This window comes from Dermacentor variabilis, chromosome 10 (genome assembly GCF_050947875.1).
Source record: "Dermacentor variabilis isolate Ectoservices chromosome 10, ASM5094787v1, whole genome shotgun sequence".
Lineage (NCBI taxonomy): Eukaryota > Metazoa > Arthropoda > Arachnida > Ixodida > Ixodidae > Dermacentor > Dermacentor variabilis.
Genome location: NC_134577.1, coordinates 111,274,431 through 111,297,303, shown reverse-complemented (window position 1 = coordinate 111,297,303; position 22,873 = coordinate 111,274,431). Strand labels below are relative to the sequence as shown.

Below are 22,873 nucleotides of genomic sequence, written 5' to 3'. Positions count from 1 at the left end.
GTATCGCACAACATTAAGAAAGTGGCGAGCAGGCATAATGTTCAGCTTGTCTTCTCGGTGCCTTGTAAGTTGTCTAAGCTTTGTGCCATGAACCGAGAGAAGCGCCCGGCTTGTTCAATTCAGCATTAGAAGAAGTTCACTGAATACAGGACACGTGTCGTCTACCAAACCCCACTAAGCTGTGGACGCAGCTATATCGGACAAACAGGTCGATGTTTCAATGAGCGTGCAATGGAACATTGTCGTAATCTGCGAAACAATGAAGAGAGTTTCCTTGCACAGCATTGCAGAGACTGCACTAAATGCCTCCCTCACTTTGACTAAACTAAATTTTTGAAGTGTGGAAAAGACAGGTTCGAGCGGGAAATTGTGGAAGCCTATTTCATCAAGAAAGAGGGAAACACGTACGTCAGCAGGCCGTCCATTGAGCTTAGTGGCAAGGAGACTACTTTTTTAGAAGGTTTCATTTAGGCCTCATGTTAGAGTGATTTCATTTAAGTTTTTCCGTCTGTCTTCCTTTTATTTAACTAGTTTTTATTTTGTTGACGATTTTCTACTGGCTCTTAAGCTTTTGTTGCGTTTTTTTTGACGCACACACTGTTCTTTACACCTTTTATCCTTCAGCTGTTCTGTCCATTTCACTGTCACATGGTTCATTTTTTGCGCGGTCACATGTTTTATCAATCTTTAGGCGAGTGACTATTAGAGATATTAGTTTCGACACAGACGCTTTACTTAGACGCCTTTATACATTCTTTGTCCGTGTTACTCGTTGGTAATTATTCCCATAGTCGGGATGGTTTTATCACTGACTGGGCCTTAGGCGTTTGAAGTGTTTTATGTTGTGAATAGTTTGATAGCGAAGCGTAGACGGTACTTTTTATGTCTTGTTTTTTGTCCCCGTTGGCTTGGAAAAGACTATATTCGATTAATTGCTTACCGTGCTGCTCCACGTGTGGTTCTTGTTTTGCTGATTTGATATTTTGTGCCAGATATGATTCCTGAGTGGTCGATAGATTGCTGTATTTTACTTATAAAGTTTCGTGTGTCACTCCGCTTGATTAACCTACATAACGAAGGCTTGTTGCGGAAATAAACTTAGTTGTGAGTGGCGCCGGTCCTGTCGTTGGTGTTCTTCTTCTTGAGTCCTCGTCTTCTGCGCCTTGCCTTTACTAATTCAAGTTGGTAGCTTGTATTGCGTTAGCCTTACCGGGGGCCCTATAGCGTAAAACTATTCCAATCTCTTTATATTCCGATCTCCGGACGATAAATTTATGTAACTTCTGACGCAAGCACCGGGTGGTGACCCGTAACATTTTAATGGGCTCTTCAGCCAGATCAAGCGCTCTCCTCGTTTGTATCATGTTCTCTTGCTTAGTTGCCAGGCTGCTCGTCACTTTCCCTTTCCTGTAATCTGTGTATATGTGTATATGTGTTCAAACAAATAATTAAAAACGCATAGAATTTTCTACATTGAGTGGTTATTCTTATCTAATTGGCTGACAAGAGGCGAGGAGCCCGCTAGTATGGAGAGGGTTTCCATAGGGCCTAGCCAGGACAGCCAAAATAGAGAATCGAATTTGGAGGGTGGTGCCGGCGTCTGCCATTGGTCCGCTATCCCTTACTTTGCTTGCGGTGACTGGTCGAAAATTGCGGCTGCGTGCAACGCAAGGGTAAGCACGCCGCCAAGACGGATCCTCAGCAAAGAAGAGTTAGGATATCGATGTCGCATACGTGCCAAAAGGCCTCGATCACGTTAGAGTGCGGCGCAGAAAGTTTTCTTATACACAAAGACATCCATGCTCTCCGGCCTGTGCGAGTAGTCATTGTCTGAGCTATCGGTGGGCAGCCTTCTTCTATTCCTTTCGAAAAGGGCCAACTTGACTATTTAGAAAATATTCATTTTTGAGCTATTAATGCATCATTAACATCAATAACATCTTTAACATTAACATTATTAAATGCATCATTAAGATAGCTGAGCATTGACACGTACATATCACTTTGACGCGGTGAGTTTTCGCGGTTTTGTGACGTGGCCTGACAGAAAGGCGAAGAGGCGCAGCCCGCAAACTTTAGACCAATAGCAGATGCCTAATGGCGAAAAAGCGTCCCATCATAACGAATAATTCTTTCATTCGGCCGAACCATGCATAATCAGTGTGCACATATCTTATCTGACAGTGTGTTTTGGCATTTTCGTGATGTCGAATGCAGACAGGTGAAGGGGGGGGGGGGTTGCCCGAAAATGTTTTTGCCCAATCGTGAAGGGTTGATAGCAGAATTGGAATAGAAAAGTTTGGAATAGCTGTACCTTATAGAGCCCTTGTGTGTCCTTTAGTGGTTATAAGTTGTTGCTAAACGCATTACATAATGCACTTCAGACAAGTACTGGAAGTTACTGGCAGTAACCGGAAGTTACGTTTTGAGGTTTCATGGCCCAAAACTTCACAGGGTGTTATGAGGGTAAACCTTCGAGTAGGGTGGGGGCCTACGGAATAAGCTTGTGTACCAGTTTTGACGCGCTGCATAATAGGAAATAAATGGTCGTTTATTCAATTTCAGGGAACGCTTATGCTGGGAGGAATTTTAAGAAGTACGACATGCAAGTCGCACACGCGCCACATGGCAAAAATAAAAAGTGAACTGGTCCGCGTGAAAAACCCATGGGAGTGTTAGCGCCCTATGGAGCGATATATAACATACCTTGTCAAGACTGCCACGCATCGTATATTGGAGAAACAGGCAACTTCAAACGACGTCTCACGCAGCACAAAAATAACGTATCTAAGGGACACATCGCCGCCCACGCGCTAGCTGAACATCACCTTAATAAGGACCACAACATTGATTGTAATTCTGCAACTGTCTTCGACACGGAAAGTTCACTATCATCCCGCCTTCTTTTGGAATCATTATTAATACAGTCAATGCCTCTCACACTTAATCGAACACGTAGAAAGCTACCAGATACCTACACCACCTGCGCCTTCTACTACGTTATAAGGCACGGCCCAACTTGCTTCGCTTTTGTGCGAAGGAGAGACCCGTAGGGGACTCGAAACGTCATATGAAAACAGTTTTTTGTTCATACTTTGGCGAGTGTTTGTCTGTTGTCAAGAATCACACACACACACACACACACACACACACACACACACACACACACACACACACACACACACACACACACACACATATATATATATATATATATATATATATATATATATATATATATGGATATGCAACATGGCAGCAATTAGTACATGGCTGGGGTAGTTGGAGAAGTATGGGAGTGGCCTTGGCCCTGCAGTGAGCGTAACCAGGCTGATCATGGTGATGACATGTAGATGCATGGTATCACACTTCTCACTAGCGCCATAATCAATACCACCCGGTTGTTCGTGGGCAACATAATGAATTGATTGCTTGATTGATGGATTGTTTTTATTTTGGAAATCATTTTGCAAGACGGAGCACAGTAAGGACTGTTGTGTTCTGTACTCGCGAACTTTCTTCCGGAAGCAACAATAGTTTTGGTGCTATTCGTGAAAATTTCGTGTGCACGGGAAGTGCATCACATTGCACGACGAATAACAAAAGGCTCTGCAATCTAGCGACTCTCCGTTTTTGAGCAATCCTTGTGTGAATAGCGAGGGAAATATGGTAATGTTTAATGTGATTGCTGTCATGCCGTTAGCTTGCGCTGCCTCCGGGACCAGGACGGGTTGCGTAGCAGTCGACCTCGACAACCGGCCTGCCTTACTGCACCACCCTCTCCTCGACGCACTGCAGGGAATTTATTTCCTAAGACATCGGGTTTGGGTGGCACGCTGGCCACGTCACCTGCCTCCCTCCCCCTCAAAGTTTGTATTGTTAGTATGCAGCCTTCCCAACCTCCTTTTCCCCCTTCTCCCTCCCCGGTCAGGTAGGTACCTCTCCACCTTCCTTTCCCCCGATAAATTTCTGGCTACGGTACTGACGAGGTGAGACGGACCGAAAACTGGAAAACCTTTTGGTGTTTGGAAGCGCTATGTTTAGCTTGGCCTTTAACTGCTTCTTCCGCCTAGACTAGGGTGTAAGCACCATAGTGTCGTAAAGACGCAGCTGCTTATGAGGAACGCTAACGTGAGAGCGTACAACGCTCACGGCAGCTGTAGAAGCCAGAACTCTGCCCACAGCTACGGCAGCGCGAGGTTGATTAATTTTCCTACAGAGCGTGGAAAAAGGAGCGTGGTCTCGTATTTTGCCTGAGGGTGAGTTGGCTTCGATGCTTTTGCAGCTAAACACAGCCCTCAGTCCGTGGGCTATGCATGCGCCCCGATAGCGTGACAGCACGACAGCGGCGATGCGAATGCGCTTTTAGTCTCCCATCTGCTACCGCAATAAAACGGCTCTTGTAAATAGTTTTAACAGGGACAAAAAACTCAAAATTTATTAGGTGCAAAAGCTCCCCAGATGCATATTATAACGTACCTATTCTAACTTCGGCACGAAAAAAAAAATTGGTTGGGAAACACAGATACGCTAAGCCATCTGTGCCCGAGAAATTAATTGTCATGCAGAAATTTAAGGCTTTTGAAGAAGGCAGCGAATACTGTTGAGGCCGAAGCTATCTATGCGTACTGTGGTGACTATACAGCAATCGGGAATGGGGAGCAGGAAATAAAAAAAAATGGTAGGCGACTCTAATCTGTGACCTAGGTCTCTCTTAGCGGCAGTCGCACCTCGTTGTTTGTGTTCTCTACGTTAACGTTAGGCGAATACAGCGCACGAACCGAACTCGCAGGCAACTGTTTTCCATTAAATAGCTGGCATCGTACCGCCTCCTTGTGTGTGACGCCATTAGCGACATCATTACTTTCGCATTATACTTCAGCCGTGTCCAGGAATTGCACCGAAGTCGCTCTCACGTGGCCGGTTTCTAAAGTCCATTGTCCAGTGCTTTGGTGAGCAGTAATCAGTGATTCCTAATTAATTATATTTATTCCAGACCCTTCTGTGACTCAGCTTGTAACTAAACTTATGCTCTGACATCATATATACAATTTAACCCACGAATTTTGTACTGCCTATTGTTTATGTTTTTTTTATTATTTTGAATTTCCCTCCCGGTCTCCCCAGGAGGTGAACCGGAAGTGCCGCGATAGAAACGAGTGCCACTCGGTGCTCGAGCCACTAAAAAGAGGTAAAATGACGTATCGTAAGATATATCGAGAGCGAAGAAAAAGTGCAATGGGAAAAGCCGGTAGCAGCCAGAGCGTACCAAGAGCGTTTTGTTGTACTATTTTTCATTGCCGAGAACAAAGCTTGTTTTTGTAGCAATCCATCAACAAAAAAATTGAACGGGCACCTAGTTAACACTACGTGGATGAATTCGAAAGCATTGCGATCACTGCGCATTGCTTAACTTTGTTCCACAACGCAAGGTCGTGGGTTCGAGTGCCATAATTACCTCCCCTTAATTCACTGTGCCTTAGTTCACTTCGCATTATATTACACCAATGGTCGCGAGCTCAATTCCCTCGATACGTAGTGTGTACGAGTGCCTTATTCGACCCTAATTAACTGTGTTAATTACATTCGCCTTAACTCCAAGTGCTGTGGGTTCAACTTTCAGCAATGTTCGTGTGTCATAATTAACTATATCTTAATTAACAGTGTCTTAATTGCCTTCACATTAATCAACCATACACCAAAGGTTGTGGGTACGACTCCCGCCATAAATCGAGAGTTCAATGACTTTATGGACCATCTGTGGTCACGCCAATGCTCACAACTACGCCAGATTTTACGCCTCGGTAGCCATATAATGCCTTCGCAATATTAATTACAAAAAATAGTACACGATCACCATAGACATAAAGGGATCCAAAGAATTTTTTATTTTGTTTGCTAAATTCAGTTACAGGCATATATTGTAAATTGAGCGTTGTGCAGAATGTCTCGGAACTATGCGGAGCACCCGCATTTGATCGAGGGTTTGACCTCGGCTTATCAGTGAATGGGCCCGAGCCCGGCCCCGGCTCTCATAGTCAAGCCCGAACCCTGGCCAAGGTCAAGGCATCAGGCCCGGTCCACCGAAAATTGCTTGCCCCGGCCCGGTTCGGCCCACGGGATAGGCAGGCTCCGGCCTTTCGTGCCAGCCCAGTCCAGTGCGGTGGTCTAGTTTGCGATCCTGAAGATAACTTTTATTCCACTCAAGTTGGTTCATAGTTGAGAATGCCATTGTGGCACAGACAAAACAAACGCAACAGGGCTCGTATTCAGAAAGACTTTCATAACAGAAAATGTGAGCCCATTGTGATGCTGGACATATTGTTAGCGGAGGTGACGTGCCAGTGGCAAAGATAACTTACGAATGAAACCCTTGGTGAGCTCGGTGCCTGATGTCGGAACATGACGAGTGCTACATGACATCCGGTCAGCTCTTCTTTGTGATTGTTTTGATTTTGCTAATAATGACTCCCCCAAGATGGATACTGTGAAAACATTAGTACAAATAAGATTTTTGGTGAATACAGGTCGAGCGCTTTTCACTCAACATATTGTGTTCCTATTTAGACGATAAACCTTCGCGCTTTCGAACAAGATGACACTGAAAGCACGAGAAATGCGAATGAGTGGTTAGCAATATACAGAACGTTTCTTGTAATTACTTGAAGCAGAAAGTGGCCCTACTGTGCCCTTGTATGCACCGTAATGTCGGCATGTGGCGGCTTTGGAATGGCATCGTTGATGAGAGCCAGTGTATTGTTACGATTTCTGTGTGGTTAGCCGCGTTCGTGTTTTTTTTTCTTTTTAGGCAAAAATAAAGAAATGAGTTCTAGCCGTTCACTGGCGACGGCTACACATTTTGTCTAGATTTATAAGGCAGAATAAAAAAGGGGTTATTATTGCATTCGGGGATACCTATTGCAAAGTTCCAATTGTTAAACAAGTCCGGTACAATCATGGGTGCCCAAGGTTAAGGTGCAAGGAAGACGCATACGCATGATGCCTAACTGAATATTCGTTGCAAAAACCAGGTGCAGAAATGCTGGCTGGCATGAGTCTAAAAAATTTGCAAGTGAAAAAGTTCTATGTTAATAAAGTATTGTTCGTATCCTCTCCTGCTCGGACCCTCGAGGTTGACATTATTGAATAAATAAATAAATGAATAAATAAATAAATAAATGATGTTGATTGTACCTGGAACAGTCGACATGCAGGTGGTATACATGCTTTTCGTGAGTGCATGAACAACTTGCTATAGACGGTCGTTTAACCCTTTCCCTACTGAGGGCGAGACAGGCTAGTCGTTGAAATTTACAGAGCCCCCTACAAGGACAAGCTCGGCTCGTCTATACGAAGGCGTAGAAGCACAGGTTCGGCTTCACTGCGCAGATTTGAGTTTGGCCATAAGTTAAATCGATGTTCATGAAAGTAATAGCACTGTTAATATTCCGTGCAACAAATGCCCATTCTCATTACACCTATAGTTTTGAAGCTCTTCAGTGAGGTTTTTAATTGTACTTGGTGCTAAACAAAGTCCCAGGTGATTAATTTTTTACAATTTATAATAATGAAGGCCTGTTCTGGGACTAGGATATTCGATAGTATTATTTAGCCATTTCTCTGCGGATATGCTTGTTTGCACGAATAAAAGCAATCGGTATATTTGGCTAGTTTTACAGAGAATACTCGGTAACGATGGGGTTAATTCGAAATAAAACTTGAATTCTGTAGGCAGCCTCGAGGTGGAGACGATGAATGCGCCGTGGGAGTGGCAGGTGTAGCTAGTCCTCAAGGTGTTCCATCTGTCCCAATAACTTATTATTTGCATAAAACGCGTGTAAAGTGCCGATGCCTTCTTTATTATTGCGTGAAAGTATTTATTTACTAAACTGTGAGAAGTCACGCTGGATTGTGCAATTATACCAAATTTCAACAGAATCGCCGGCGGCAAATATTAGCATAAAAACTTGAAGGTATGTTCTCACTGTAGGTCTGTTTGAAACGACGGTTTTCTTTACTTCATATAAGTGTATTATTTATGAGTTAACTATAAAGCGGGGGGGGGTGGCAGGTGCGTGTGCTGGTGTATAATAAGGTGCTTAGAAATGACTGGGGCAGACCTTCATCCCTCCGTAGACAGAAATGATGATAATGCTGATGAAACGAAAGCTTCGAAGTTTCACCGGAAGTGTGAATCATTCAGTGATAGCAGCGTCTCACGCGGCTCTCAAACTCCTTGGGTGGTGTTCTAGCTCTATAGAGGGTGCCCCAACTGTTATTCACGACGATTTAAAGATATGCAAATTCCACGTAGCTGGACAGAACCAAGGTAATGTTGTTTGTTGTCGCTTAGAGATTCCCTGATCTCTTTTTTGCATTACGCCTTGTTAAATAACCAGTTTTATATAATTAATCAACTTTTCAAACACAATGCATGAGAAGTGCCACTGAGGAAATTGTATAGCAGCATGAAATTCGCGGGCTCCTTTCACGCTCGGGAAAAACATCTTTATGTAGCACGTATTGAGCAACTAAAAGCTGTATCGGGGAAAGTTTCACGTTGGTCCACAATTTTCTCATTGACATTTTCCTTCTTATTATAATATTCGAGAAGGTGGTTAATTAATTATTACTAATTATGTACTTAGGATGAATGCAATAAATACTGTTAGTATCCCCAAGCAACGGCAAACACCTTGATTCTGTTAATCTACGTGGGAGTCACGTATTTTCATATCTTGATGCATGACAGCCGGGACATCCTGTACGCGCTGGTGCGACGTGGGGGCGCTACGCGGCGCGCAAGACAACTCGTGCTGGGCACAAGTACAAGCACCCTGGCAACTACCATGCGTCTCAGTGCAACGGCTTGATGACCGGCGCCGTCATTGGCGTTGCTGTTTCCGCACCTCGATGGCGCTTGAGCGGAGACATGCGGAAAGCCGTCGGAGTTAGTGAACGCCCAGTGAAACATGAGGCAGCTCTTGACGTTTACTACTGGGAAAACAGCATGCACACAGCAACACATCGAGAACGCTAGCTTTCGTGTACTCACAACGCGATATAGAACATTGCCCTTGGTACGCTGCCGGCGCGTCCACTTCGCTTCATTGTCTCGTCTCTGAGGACTCTCCAATCTCACGTGCGCGAGTGGCGCGTGATCCGTCAGCGGGACAGAGCGACAACAGCAACAGCGTTGACGGAGTAAATACGCCTCGAGTCTTGTATAGCTGCTATCGCAATAATGAAGAAATATTTAAAGCGGGCGAACGCCTGTTTTAAAACGCCCTTTCCCCACGCCTGTGTCTCGTTTCGACTGCTCGCTCTTCACAACCTGTCTCTCTTGAAGTCGTCTCACTGTGTTCTTTGAGAGGGTCAAGGTCATTCGCATTATACGATCATTTAATTTGAAGAAAAAAATGTGCGTAAACGAGTGTGCCTTAAGCCAAATCATGCTCTAAAGAGGTCTCAGACACTTTCATCGCTCACATCGCAGCATTCACGTTATGGCACAGCACCCGTTAAGAAACCCGCATAGACGGTGGTGCCAAATTTTCCTTTAGGTAATACTGTAAGAAGCCCTTTGACAGTACCTACATGAGCCAGTGAGCACGTACTTGTGTCGAAAACCGAGAGCAAGGCCGTAAGCCTTACCCAGAATCCAGCGACGTCCATGGACATCAAAGCGAAGTTAGCGCCACCCACGAGTAGCAGGCCACAACAGTCGCTGCAGATGCACCCGCAGCGCCGGCCACAACGCTACAGTCTAGAGCCATAGCTGTCTGACGTCACGAGGCGTCGCTCCAACCGGACTCAACGATACTGCCGAGCAGTGCCATCGGATTGTCCGTCCTTGCAGGGTCACTGGGTTTCCGGGGTTTTCCACCGACCTTCTTCGAAGGCCAACAACTGACGCCGCATTGTCTTGATGACGAACGGGTTTCTGGTTTCCAGATGCTTTCGTTTCACTAGTCACAGACCACGTCACAAGTTACCTTTTACAAGGAGCTGGCCCGCCTGCTGCAGCTGCACGGCACACTGTATTTACCACATCTCAATTCGCTTTTTTAGTCCATCAGACCGGAGTCACTTACGTGCACAGCTGAAACGTATCCAATATACTTGCTCGAGACGATAATTATGCCTTGCCACACAATTCACGCTCCGCCTTCACCATGAGAAGCTGGTACCGCGGTTAGTGACTCCTTAACACATGCTTGAAGCCAATTGGCAGTGAGAAGCGAACACGTAAGACGTTCGGAATGCTTCACATGCCGCATAGATGTCTTTCACAGAATCCTACTTTGGGACAATGAAAGGCGACAGATTACGATGGCTGCACGCTTCTGGTCGTGGAGATGTACGCGTCACTCCGCGAACGACGGAACCTTGTCACAGAGGGCAACACACACGCGGCTCACTTCCGCTACGCATTCCCAGAAATCAAACCCACACATACGCAAACAAAAAACGAAAAACGTGACGACGGCTCTCGAACAAGTTCACGGCGCTGAGCGAAAGAAACGCGACAGCGTTTGCGCGTGCAGTTCTGGCAGCACAAGCAACACCCGCCTTCTTCCTCGTCGCATCCACCGCGAGGGAGCATCTTGGGCGTTTGTCCCGTTACCGCTATTCTATCACCTTGGCGCGCCGAGCTGGAATCGGCGAGGAGTCAGTGCGATGAGCGATCCGCACAGACCGCACGGTGAATGCCGGAACGAGTTTGTCTGGTTGCCTGCTGCCGACACTTCTCCGTGCGCCGCGGCGGAGGACGGGTCATCCTGGGGCAACCGCAAAAACATAAACACGCAGCGGAGTGGGCGACCCGGGCCGACCCTGGTGGGTCGCTTCCGTTCTTTCAATTTCGGTCGCCTGCCTTTTTTTTTACTTCGCAATGCGCCCTTTCCCTTGGCCCGTGCCTCGTGTCGACTGCTCGCTCTTCACAACCTGTCTCTCTTCGAGCGGTCTTACTGGGTAGAGGGTCAAGGTCTGACAGCCTCGGCACGGTGTGCGAGCCTCGACAGGGGCATGAGTGCAAAAAAGAGACAGCATCTGAAGTCTACGGAGGTAATTTACTGCGAATGAAAGTGCGATGAGTGAGACAAGGACTTTATGACTTTTCTTTTATAACCGATAAATGATTTTGTTTAAATAAATCAAAGGTATAGGTTTATTATACAGAAAAAACTTACGCAAACACCATGACAGCCCAGTGGCAGTTGGGTTCTGCTGATCAGATCTTGGTCGCGGGTTCAATCCTGGTCACGAGCCCGGTCCCAAAATGCAACAAAAAAAAAATTCGTCTACCGTGTGAAAGGTCCATCCGCAGTAAAAAAGAAAGCATGTTGTCAGAATCACCCCCTAACCCTGCCCTACGGCGTGCTTTATATTGAGACCCAGGTTTCGTGCTGTAAAGCCCCAGAATTTATTGTAATTAAGATTAACTTAGCTTAACGTAGCGGACTGACACAAACAACAAGCGCTCGTCATTGTCAGTTTTTTGTTTGCGTCTGTGCAAATTTGTGGCAAGTTTCTATAATGTAAATCATGTGCAGCTTTATCGGTGATTATGATTATGAGTTTTTTTTTGCTTCCTGTTTGAAACGAGGGGGCATCAAATTTCCATCTCCGCTGCTTGAGGTAATTTATTTTATTTATTCATTTACACCAAAGTGCAGGCATATCTGGGCCTAAGCAAGAGGGGTAAGTATACAAAACAAGAGGAAAATATATACACATATTCGGAAAGCAAACAAAAAACAATTAGCATCTAATAGTGGGACATTTAAGTAAATATTTTTTTTCTGAAGAAACAGAACTACTTAGCAATGACAATGGTAGAGTGTTTTATTGACCAATGGCGCTGGTGGAAAATTTAAATTTCACAGCGTTAGCTCTTGCCTCATACGAAGTTAAGGATTCTGTGCGATGATGGCCGGTTGTCCATGATGCTGATTCCCGGAGATGTAGGTCAAAGTACACGGACACATTGTTATTTTTAAAATGAAAAAGAAACTTTGGACTTAGAACTTTCCGTATGTGCTTGCACTAGAATTAGAACTGAGTCGGTTTTGCGATACTTAACAAAATGAACCTAGGTGCTTACTGTTGAATCAATTCAAATGCGTTACTATTGCCACCTGGTAGTCACGGTGAAGAACGCATCGAAGCTGTTAGCAACGAAACTAGAGTCTTATTGGGCGAGCCTGTGCCCTCAAATATAGGAAACAGTTGGCAATTGTCGAAAATCTGATCAGCGGGTAAAGCGCGTCAGCTTTTAAACATGAGCCGTCGAATGTTCCAGAGTAATCATTGGTGCCCGCGTGTCTTCCCTAAACATCTACACCATTCGCGTCGCCAATACATGAAATGAGATTACGCAATGTTCTGCGATAACAGACAGCGGATAAAGCATCGATAACATTCCAGAAACTTCCAATACATGCAGGCGCATCTTGCGCTGGGCGATAACATTTGCTAGACAGTGAAAAGCGCTCACCCGTAAACGATTAGCAGCTTCACGCGTCACTATGATGTTTATTGTGAGGATCCCAGACGCTGCAGGCATATTTAATTTTTGGCCTAATGATCGATGATTATGCACGGAGTTTAGTTTCGGGAGGCACTTGTGTTAGTGTATGTCAAAAAAATGAAGCTTTCAGAATGAGGCAGCACATGTTGGAAACCTGAAAAATGCACATACGGTTGTTGGTTGTTGTAACACCCAAATATTTATGTTTATTCAACACGAGGATGAGGAGCAGGACTGCAAGAAAACATGGATTTATTCTTCTTCGTCGTAATCTGCGTGTAAACTGTCTTTCATGATCGATTAAGGCACGTGTCCCTTTTTTCATACCATGTATGAAGATTGCTAAGGCTAACGTTCAGAAAGTTCCTGATCATGTCAAGTAACAATTTCGTCCCACCTCGCTACTGTGTGCCCGTTGCACTGAACCTCATGCAGAAGAGACCTGTGGTGCCACAGTTATGAAGTGCGCCAGCTGTAGCGGCCCTCACGCAGCCTCGTCGAAAGACTGTCCCCGCATCAAGAGGGAGCGCGTGGTTCTGAAGCAAATGGCCAGAGACGATTCGGCCCACAGGGAGGCAGCCGAAGTAGTCCGGCGTCGGCGTCGACGTCGGCACCGTCGTACGTCTTCAAAGAAGGTGCATGGGCGAAGCGATAGTACCCGCTCCACTACAGTACCACTTAGTCGCGCCGCGAAAGGGCCCACCACTTCCACGAGGGAATCACATAAGACTCTTTAGAGGAATGTCCTATGCTACCAAGCCGCTCCCTTGCTAAGAAACCTCAGATAGTCACGGCCCCACCGGAGCCTTCTCCGGCCATTGATGATTCACCTAAAACAGATCGTCAAGTCATCTCCGTGCTACGTTCCCTCATGGAGGCCATCCGAACGATCTTAGTTGAGATGGGGACACCGTCTGCTCGAAGCGCACTTAAAGTGCTGGACGCCTTGAGCCCAGTGCTTGAATCCCTCAACTAGAAAGATGGCTACCCATACCCCATCCTTCCGAAAAGAAGTCAAGGCAGCGTCCGCAATGCAGTGCAACGCCAGAGAGCTAAAGTCACGAATTTCATATTTCCGTAGTATATGTACAGCAGTGTGTTTCCACTCATCGTCATTTATGAGCCCAACTTGTCGAAACCAATCAGACTGTCAGGGTACGAAAGTATCATGTCATCAACAAATAGTGCATGCAGCAAAATTATCGTTTTTGTTCATCGTCAACTCACCTATATTTTGCAGCCAATTGCGCACCACGACGACAATCAGTATATATGCATCACAGTAGAAAGAACAAACTCTTGTTTACTTTCATAGGCGTGTATATATCGCCTTCTAGCAATTTCGACACTAAAAGATTAGCGGATATATTGAGTGTTTGCCCCGCTCCATGGGTCATCATAGGAGATTTCAATGTACACCATCCAGCATGGGGAAGTACAAAGACTACTGCAAGAGGACGAAGATTATAAAGCATCGCCTACAACTATGTCCTTACTCTCTTGAACGATGTTAGCCCCACCTTTCTTCGAGGCGTGACATACGGCAGCTGCCTCGACCTTGCTTTCGTCTCCAACTCTCTCGCCAGATGTGTGAAGTGGTTTCCAGATATTGAGACACATGGGAGTGATCACATTCCCACCTATCTGAACATCAAAGGCTTGTCGTCTAGATCTGGCCCACGGAATACCATTCGGATGATTCAATGGGGCAACTTCAAATTTGATATGTAAGATCCTGCCACGCGGGCCTACCCTCTGGGTTAGAACAAACAATTAAAAATACGATGCGAAGCGCAACTCGCATGCTGACAACCTCTTACACGCGAAACGACTTCGACATAGAATTAGAGCGACTTCGAGCACTTCGTCACCGGGCGGAACGTCGATATCGGCGTAGAAAATCAATCCATGACCTTAGGGCAGCCAGGAGGATGCAAAAGAAGATTCAGCGTCGAATGGATAGATTAGCGTCGGAATGTTGGGTAATGTTATGCCAGACACTTGACCACCCACGCAAGCCGCTGTCTCACATTTGGAAAACGGTGCAAGGTCTGCGTTGCCTTCCGGAACAGCGCTTTCCATTCAAGGCGCTCGCGCTTTTCCAAGGGCGGCAAGACATCGATGTCGCAGGAGACTTTTGTGCGCGGATAGCAGACCAAGCGACACGTCCAGATCCTCCAGCCCGAGATGACGTCCCCCATTCCCGTGATTGCCGCGTGGACCTTCCTTTTACAATGGAGGAGCTCGAGGCGGCACTACCTCTTTTTTTTTATTGCCTGACTTTGACAAAGAAAGAACAGCAATAGCAATACACAAAACAAAATAGAAACGATACAATGACCACGTCGTATTGACATAATCAGCCTGGTAGGGAGCTAGCTTTGCCACATTAAAATTCATTTAGAGCCATCAATGGCTCCACCCTTGACAGCCGCTCGGGAGTATCGCCACCGGCCTTCAAAATCTCAACAAACCGATGCACAGTTTCACGGAAATAAATTCGCGTTGGGGCTCGTGCGTCGGGATCGCAGTAGTAACCTGCCATTCGAGAGCGCCAAATACTGTGGAGGCCAATTAACATTAATATATCAAACGGAAAACCATCATCGTTAGCAATGGGTAGATACCGTATTCCCTGAGGGTCGAGGGGAAATTGTTTCTTTAACGTTCTTTGTAGTACGTCCCAAAAAGATACCCCTCCCCAACAATGAAGAAAAACGTGATCTATCGTTTCTGGTTGTTTGCAGATAAGGCAGTGAGATCCCCATGGAAGAAATAAGCCCTTTTCCTGTAAAAACATTTTTACTGGCAACGTTCCAGTGTGTAACAACAAAAAAAAGGTTTTAACCCCTGGCGCAACTTGCATTTTCTTTACTCTCTTTAACACGTCCCTACCAGGGCCTCCACTGTACAAGGCTCTGTATATGGGCTCCGGCAGAACAAGGTCACACAAATCCTTGTACATTTTTTCTTTTTGACAGTAGATAAATATTCATGTGAAAATCTTGTTGCAAGGAATCGTACACTTGCGACAACTTCTAACCCCCCCCCCCCAGCAAGAGGTATTACCCTCAGCTTTAGGACTGACCACCCAACGACATCTACATCTCCGGAACTAGCTGCTCTTCGCGCTGCACTTTGTTTTGTCAATCGGGAACCACCTCGACAATGGTCAATTTTCAGTGACTCAAAGGCAGCCCTACAATCTGTGCTATCAGCTCTGCGTCGCGGGCCATTCGAACAGCTCGTGCTCGATATTAGATGCCTACTCCATGCATCACATGGGAAAGGACATGACCTGACGTTTCAGTGGCTGCCAAGTCACTGCGGCGTCATAGGAAATGAAGACGCCGATAAAGCCGCTCGGACAGCTCTTGAAGGCACACAGGAAGAGGCCATACCACTTTCACGGTCCGACGCAGCCAGCAGACTTCAAGTGCTTGCACGGGAGATCACGCTCTCTCTATGGTGCACACCAAGCAGCCAGACTACCCGGAGCAACCGTCAACACGACCTGCCCTCCTTGATGCATCTCTGTATGCCAACTGGACTCCGCCGAAGTGAGACCACCCTGATTTATCGCTTATGGCTAGGGGTGGCCTTCACGAAATCTTACTCGTTTCGCATTGGAATGGTCGGCAACGCTCTCGGCAATGCCTGTCTTTGCGAGGAGACGCTGCAACACATTCTGTGTGACTGTCCTGAATATAATGTTCAGAGACAGTCTATGGCGTCCGTTCTAGCGCACCTTGACAATAGACCGTTGTCAGTTGCAACCATTTTCACATAGCGCCGACAGAAGACATCGCAGCTGAAGGCAACGAAGGGACTACTTTAGTTTATGAAGGAAACGGGCTTGGACAAGCGGCTGTGACAGTGATGTAACGCACCGCGCAAGAGTGAGAGACTGTAACCAACGATGTGTGTGCCGTGTTGTGTGCTCTCTATCTCTTCCCCCATCTTTCATCCCCCCCATCCCGCTCCCATGTGTAGGATAGCAAACCGGTTAGGCTAAACTGGTTAACCTCTCCCTGCCTTCCTTCTCCACAGTTTCCTTCCTTCCTTCGCTATGTGAAATTCAATGCGTTGCAAATAAATCAATTTGCACAGGACTTTTTATTAACATTGATGAAAAGCAGAAACAACAATGGCCCCAGCATACTTCGTTGTGGTGCCCCGGATGTAACCGGTAAAGGTCGTCAGCACTGACTATTAATGGAAACAAATTGGAGGCGATTTTCTAAGTAAACGGAAATTCAGTTTATTATGAGGAGGGAGGTCAATCTACTTTACTTGGTCTGGTACTGAATTGATGGTGTGAAACATGATCAAACGTCTTTTAACGTCCAAAAAAACTATGTCACTTTGTCGAAATTTATTGATAACGCTAGCGAAACTGATTTATTGTGACTGGTTGTGTTACCATAGGAAAACCTTGAAGCCATGCTGAAAATGGGAAAGGATGTTTTCTATCAAGAAATTCCTTGTGGAGTTAGCAATGATGTGTTGAAGTAGCTTAAAACAGAAAGAAATTAGACATCGGACCATAATTTGTTAGCTCCGCAGTACCTCCTATTCTGCGTATAGACAAAGCACCTGTCACCAATCAGTCAGCTAGTAGATGTGCAGATGATAGCGATGCGCGAGAAATGGCGGCAACACATGCTGCACGCATTTAAGCGTAGTGAGGAAGGAAAGCGCTTTGAGGGCCGTCGACATTTGGTGATGTTTTAGTTCGCAAGATAAGGAACGTCGCAACAAGCCCTAGTACGGATACAATGTCAACATAAACACAACAGGATGCAGGTATGTGAGAAACTATTTTAGAACTGACTGAAAAACACTGTGGGAATATTAATAAAAATGTTCTGCGATGGCTTCTTTGTCAAGAACTCGCGTACAATTGATTTCTATTTGATAAGAGTATTTTTATTTTCACACTAAGGCACCCAGATTATTTGGAGCGGAGTCTTGCAACAAATTCGGCGCAGCATGTTGAATATAATTAGCTTGTGAGTGTAAAAATGCTTCACTTAGTGTCATTTGAGCAGTTTTACCAACGTGAATGGATGCACTTATTCTTTTTTGAAGTCTCCTGAGCTTTAATTTGAAGTGTGTTACGTTTCAATACGGCAATGAGCATTCCTTAGACGTTTGCCACGAGGCCGTTCTTTCATCAGCGCGCGCGCACTTGACGCGGGGCCCGAAAAAGACTTACGTGCAAACAAAGGAGCTCACATCGGGATGACAACTGCCGCAAAGATCATTCGACCTGCACCTGACCCTGACAAGCTGAACGAGTTGATGAAAGCGGCTAACGCCGAAGGCTACCGTGAGAACCGCATCAACCTCGTATTCCCAGATTGCTACGTGCTTGCGCCATATGCGGGGGCGAAGGTACAGCATTGCAGGCGGAGCCGGCGGGACAATGCGACGTCCTGGGAGGGATATTACGACCAATTAAACGATTGTGATTGGCTGCGATACAGTCGCCAGATTCCCTAGTCTAGTTACCTAGGGAAGACAACGGTATTAAAAACGGAAACCTGTGGTGCAGAGAGAGAGTGGCGCTGACGTGTCCTGGGGCGCTATAACGTAAAACTATTCCAAGCTTTTCTATTCCACTTCTGCTATCCGCCCTCCACGATTGGTCAAAAACTTTTTTCGACCACGCCCACTTCACCTGTCTGTGACGCGACGTCACGAAAACCGCGATACCTCCCCATCTGATATGATGTGTACACACTGATTATGCATAATTTGACAGAAGAAAGAAAAACAGTTCTTTCTGATTCGACCCCTTTTCGCCATTAGCCCTCGGCTATTGGTAAAAAGTTTTCGGGCTGCACCCACTTCACCAGCCTGTAACGCGACGTCACAAAACCGTACAAACTCACCGCGTCAAAGTGACGCGTATGCGATAAAGATGCATTATTATGCCGTACAAAACTGATTTGATTTTTTCGGAACGGGGCAGCCTGCCCCGTTCCGAAAGGAATAAAAGATGGCTGCCGCCAATCGCTGTGACGCTGGCTACTCGCACCTGGCGGAGAGCATGGGTGTATTTGCGTATAATAAACCTTCTTGCGTGGCCGTGTAACGTTTTCCAGCCCTTTCGGCACATTTGCCACCTCATTCTGCGAACTCTTCTTTGCTGAGGGTCAGTTTTAGCGTCATTCTTAAACTTCCGTTGCATGCCGCCGTGATTTTCGACCAGCCACCACACAAAAAAAAGTCGGTCGGCTTTCGATTGGTTGGAAAGTCGACCAATCGCAGACGCCGGCACCACCCTCTTTGTTCCTGCTTGTTCCTGGTTGTCCCTGTGACGCGCTCGTTCTGTGTTCCTGTTTGTCCCTGTGTCATTTTTTGTGCTATGTATCCCAGTCTCTTCATCCGGTTATCGATTTTCAGTGCACTGGCTCTGCCCCAGTGAATCCCTCTCCACTTGAGCGTTCTCCTCACCTCTTGTCAGCCAATTAGATACGCCAAGCCACTCAGTGTAGGCAATGTTATTCGTTTGTCAAGGAAACAAAAGGGACCTCCTATGAACGAGGAGAGCGTTTGATTGGTCTGGTCAGAAAACCCTGCGGGTGACCGCCCGCTGCTTGCGTCGGTGGTTACGGAAATTTGACATCAGGAGATGGGAATTGAAACATATTGGAATAGTTTTACGTTATAGGGCCCCTCATGTTAAACCAGACGTTTATTTTGCTCCTACATTGAGTGGGCTTCTGTATCTGGAGCCAGCGTTAATAATTTAAAATAAATAATTTTTTTCCTTCGTTCCTACTACCGGACGTACTTGTGGATTTGCCTGGTAGATTCCTGGCCCCAACGCCACCTCGAGCCGCAACAAACTTGTTGGCAACGGTGAGGTCAAGTAGGCAGCCCTCACGATCTGGGATAGGCGAACCTGGGAACATGGTACCGGGAGACACGACCTTCGAAAGCGCGAGGGTTGAGAGCTAGAGAGACTACATTTTGCCAATGTGTCATCGGGCAGTTAATCGTGATTGATCGCCATCGGGTGTGCGGTCAATACAGGGGAATTTCTAGTCGGCTCTCAGAAAAGCGCGAATAGCACAGTGTTAAAAAAAAGAGAAGCCAATAGCTTGAAATTTCAAGCTATAGACAACAGCACTCGGTTATGTTTCATTGAGTTGCTCCGTGTTTTTTTTTTTCTGTCCAATCATTTTTTCTTTTATTTATATATTTATTGCATTTTAGTAACTTCTTTTTCACGAGCACCATTTTCTGCCGCTTCTTTCATTCGCTTTCAGAAAGACGATAGTGTCACGTGGTGGAGACGTTAAGAACACAGATGCAAAACTGTGAAATGCAAAAACTAGCTTTTATTGGGCGAACCTGTGCCCACAAAACAGGCTACACTTAAAGCACAACGAGAGCGGCGAACACAGTCGGCGATCGTCGTAAAATCTGATCAGCGAGTCAAGCGCGTCGGCTTTTATACAGCAGTCGTCAAATGTTCCAGACTAACCGTTCGGACCCGCGTACCTTCCACAAAGTTCTACACCATTCGCGTCACACGATGAAATCAGATAACACAACGTTCGGCGACAACAGATAGCCGGGTAGAAGTATCTATAACTTTCCAGAAACTTCGGATACATGCAGGCGCGTCCCGCGCTGTGCGATTACATATGTTAGGTGGCGAAACGTGGTCGCCCGATAAAGATAAGTACACGTGTCAATACCCCCCCTCTTAAAAAAGCATCGACCCGGTGCTTCATACAAACGAAATAAGAAAAACACCCGTAGCAAAGAAAACAACAAAATAAGGAAGTTCGTCAGCGTCCGTAAAAGGGTTTCAGACGCACCACGTGGACCACTTCAGATCGTGCGCGGCGCCGCTGTGAATGCGAAATTCCGTCTGGCACGACCTCATAGTCCAGTGCGCCAATACGTCGAACGACCTTGTAGGGTCCGAAATAGCGGCGCCATAGTTTCTCACTCAGTCCTCGTCGGCGTATCGGTGTCCAAACCCAAACTCGGTCGCCGAGCTGGTACTCGACGAAGCGTTGTCGGAGGTTGTAGTGTCGGCTGTCGGTCCTCTGTTGGTTCTTGATCCGCAGGCGGGCGAGCTGTCGGGCTTCTTCGGCGCGCTGGAGATAGCTAGCGACGTCAACATTTTCTTCGTCAGTGACGTGGGGCAGCATGGCGTCGAGCGTCGTCGTCGGGTTCCTGCCGTAAACCAGCTTAAACGGCGTGATCTGTGTTGTTTCTTGCACCGCCGTGTTGTAAGCGAAGGTTACATACGGCAGGACCGCGTCCCACGTCTTGTGCTCGACGTCGACATACATTGCTAGCATGTCGGCGAGGGTCTTGTTCAGGCGCTCCGTGAGACCATTCGTCTGCGGATGGTAGGCAGTTGTCCTCCTGTGGCTTGTCTGGCTGTACTGCAGAATGGCCTGGGTGAGCTCTGCTGTAAAAGCCGTTCCTCTGTCGGTGATGAGGACTTCTGGAGCACCATGTCGCAGCAGGATGTTCTCGACGAAAAATTTCGCCACTTCGGCTGCGCTGCCTTTTGGTAGAGCTTTAGTTTCAGCAAAGCGGGTGAGATAGTCCGTCGCCACGACGATCCACTTATTCCCGGATGTTGACATCGGAAACGCCCCCAACAAATCCATCCCAATCTGCTGGAATGGTCGGCGAGGAGGTTCGATCGGCTGTAGTAATCCTGCTGGCCTTGTCGGTGGTGTCTTGCGTCGTTGACAGTCTCGGCATGTCTTGACGTAACGGGTGACGTCGGCGGTCAGACACGGCCAGTAATAGCTTTCCTGTATTCGCGACAGCGTCCGGGAGAACCCGAGGTGCCCAGCGGTTGGATCGTCGTGTAGGGCGGGCAGTATTTCTGGACGCAGCGCGAACGGTACAACAAGAAGGTAGCTGGCGCGGACTGGTGAGAAGTTCTTCTTCACGAGCAGGTTGGTTTGTAGCGTGAACGAAGGCAACCCGCGCTTAGATGCCCTAGGGACAACGTCGGTGTTCCCTTCCAAATACTCGACGAGGCCTCTAAGCTCCGGGTCTGCTCGTTGCTGTTTAGTGAAGTCTTCCGCGCTTATTATCCCAAGGAAGGCGTCGTCGTCCTCGTCGTCTTGCGGCGGGGGATCGATGGGGGCGCGTGATAAGCAGTCGGCGTCGGAGTGTTTTCTTCCGGACTTGTATATTACCGTGACGTCATATTCTTGTAGTCTGAGGCTCCACCGCGCCAGCCGTCCTGAAGGGTCCTTTAAGTTAGCTAGCCAACCCAACGCATGGTGGTCGCTGACGACTTTGAATGGCCTGCCATAGAGGTAAGGGCGGTATTTAGCTGTAGCCCAAATGATGGCGAGGCATTCCTTTTCAGTCGTAGAATAATTGCTTTCCGCTTTTGACAGCGACCGGCTAGCATACGATATCACCCGTTCAAGTCCTTCTTTCCTCTGGACTAGGACGGCACCGAGGCCTAGGCTACTAGCGTCAGTGTGGATTTCGGTATCGGCGTCCTCGTCGAAGTGTGCAAGTACCGGCAGCGACTGCATCCGTCGTTTGAGTTCTTGAAATGCCTTGGCCTGCGGCGTTTCCCACTTGAACTCGACATCACATTTGGTTAGATGTGTTAGCGGCTCCGCGATGCGTGAAAAGTCCTTGACAAAGCACCTATAGTAGGCACACATGCCAAGGAATCTGCGCACTGCCTTCTTGTCGGTTGGCTGCGGGAATTTTGCGATGGCAGCTGTCTTCTGTGGGTCGGGGCGTACTCCTGATTTGCTGATGACGTGGCCTAGGAACAAAAGCTCATCGTAAGCGAATTGACACTTTTCCGGCTTCCGAGTGAGCCCTGATGACTTGATGGCCTCTAGTACTGTCGCAAGCCGCCTCAGGTGATCGTCGAAATTTCCGGCGAAGACGACGACGTCATCCAAGTAAACGAGACAGGTCTGCCACTTCAATCCTGCTAAAACTGTGTCCATCACGCGCTGGAACGTTGCAGGCGCCGAGCACAGTCCGAATGGCATAACCTTGAACTCGTAGAGGCCGTCTGGGGTGACGAAGGCCGTCTTTTCGCGATCTCTTTCGTCGACTTCTATTTGCCAATAGCCAGACTTGAGGTCCATTGACGAGAAGTATTTAGCGTTGCAGAGCCGATCCAGTGCGTCGTCTATCCGTGGGAGGGGGCAGACGTCCTTCTTCGTGGTCTTGTTCAGACGACGATAATCGACGCAGAAACGCAGGGTTCCGTCCTTTTTTTTCACCAAGACTACAGGAGATGCCCACGGGCTTTTGGACGGCTGGATGATGTCGTCGCGCAGCATTTCGTCGACTTGGTGCCTTATAGCT

At 47.1% G+C, this 22,873-nt stretch overlaps 1 protein-coding gene across 1 annotated transcript in view; it reads right to left on the bottom strand.

Moving 5' to 3' along the window:
* LOC142559374 (pancreatic triacylglycerol lipase-like) overlaps nt 1–19,455 on the bottom strand; it is a 36,786-nt gene extending 17,331 nt beyond the window's left edge. Inside the window, exon 1 of the mRNA XM_075670979.1 lies at nt 19,335–19,455. Within this exon, the coding sequence (XP_075527094.1) occupies nt 19,335–19,455 (121 nt within the window). The remainder of the gene's footprint in view (nt 1–19,334) is intronic.
* Between the last annotated feature and the right edge of the window lie 3,418 nt (nt 19,456–22,873).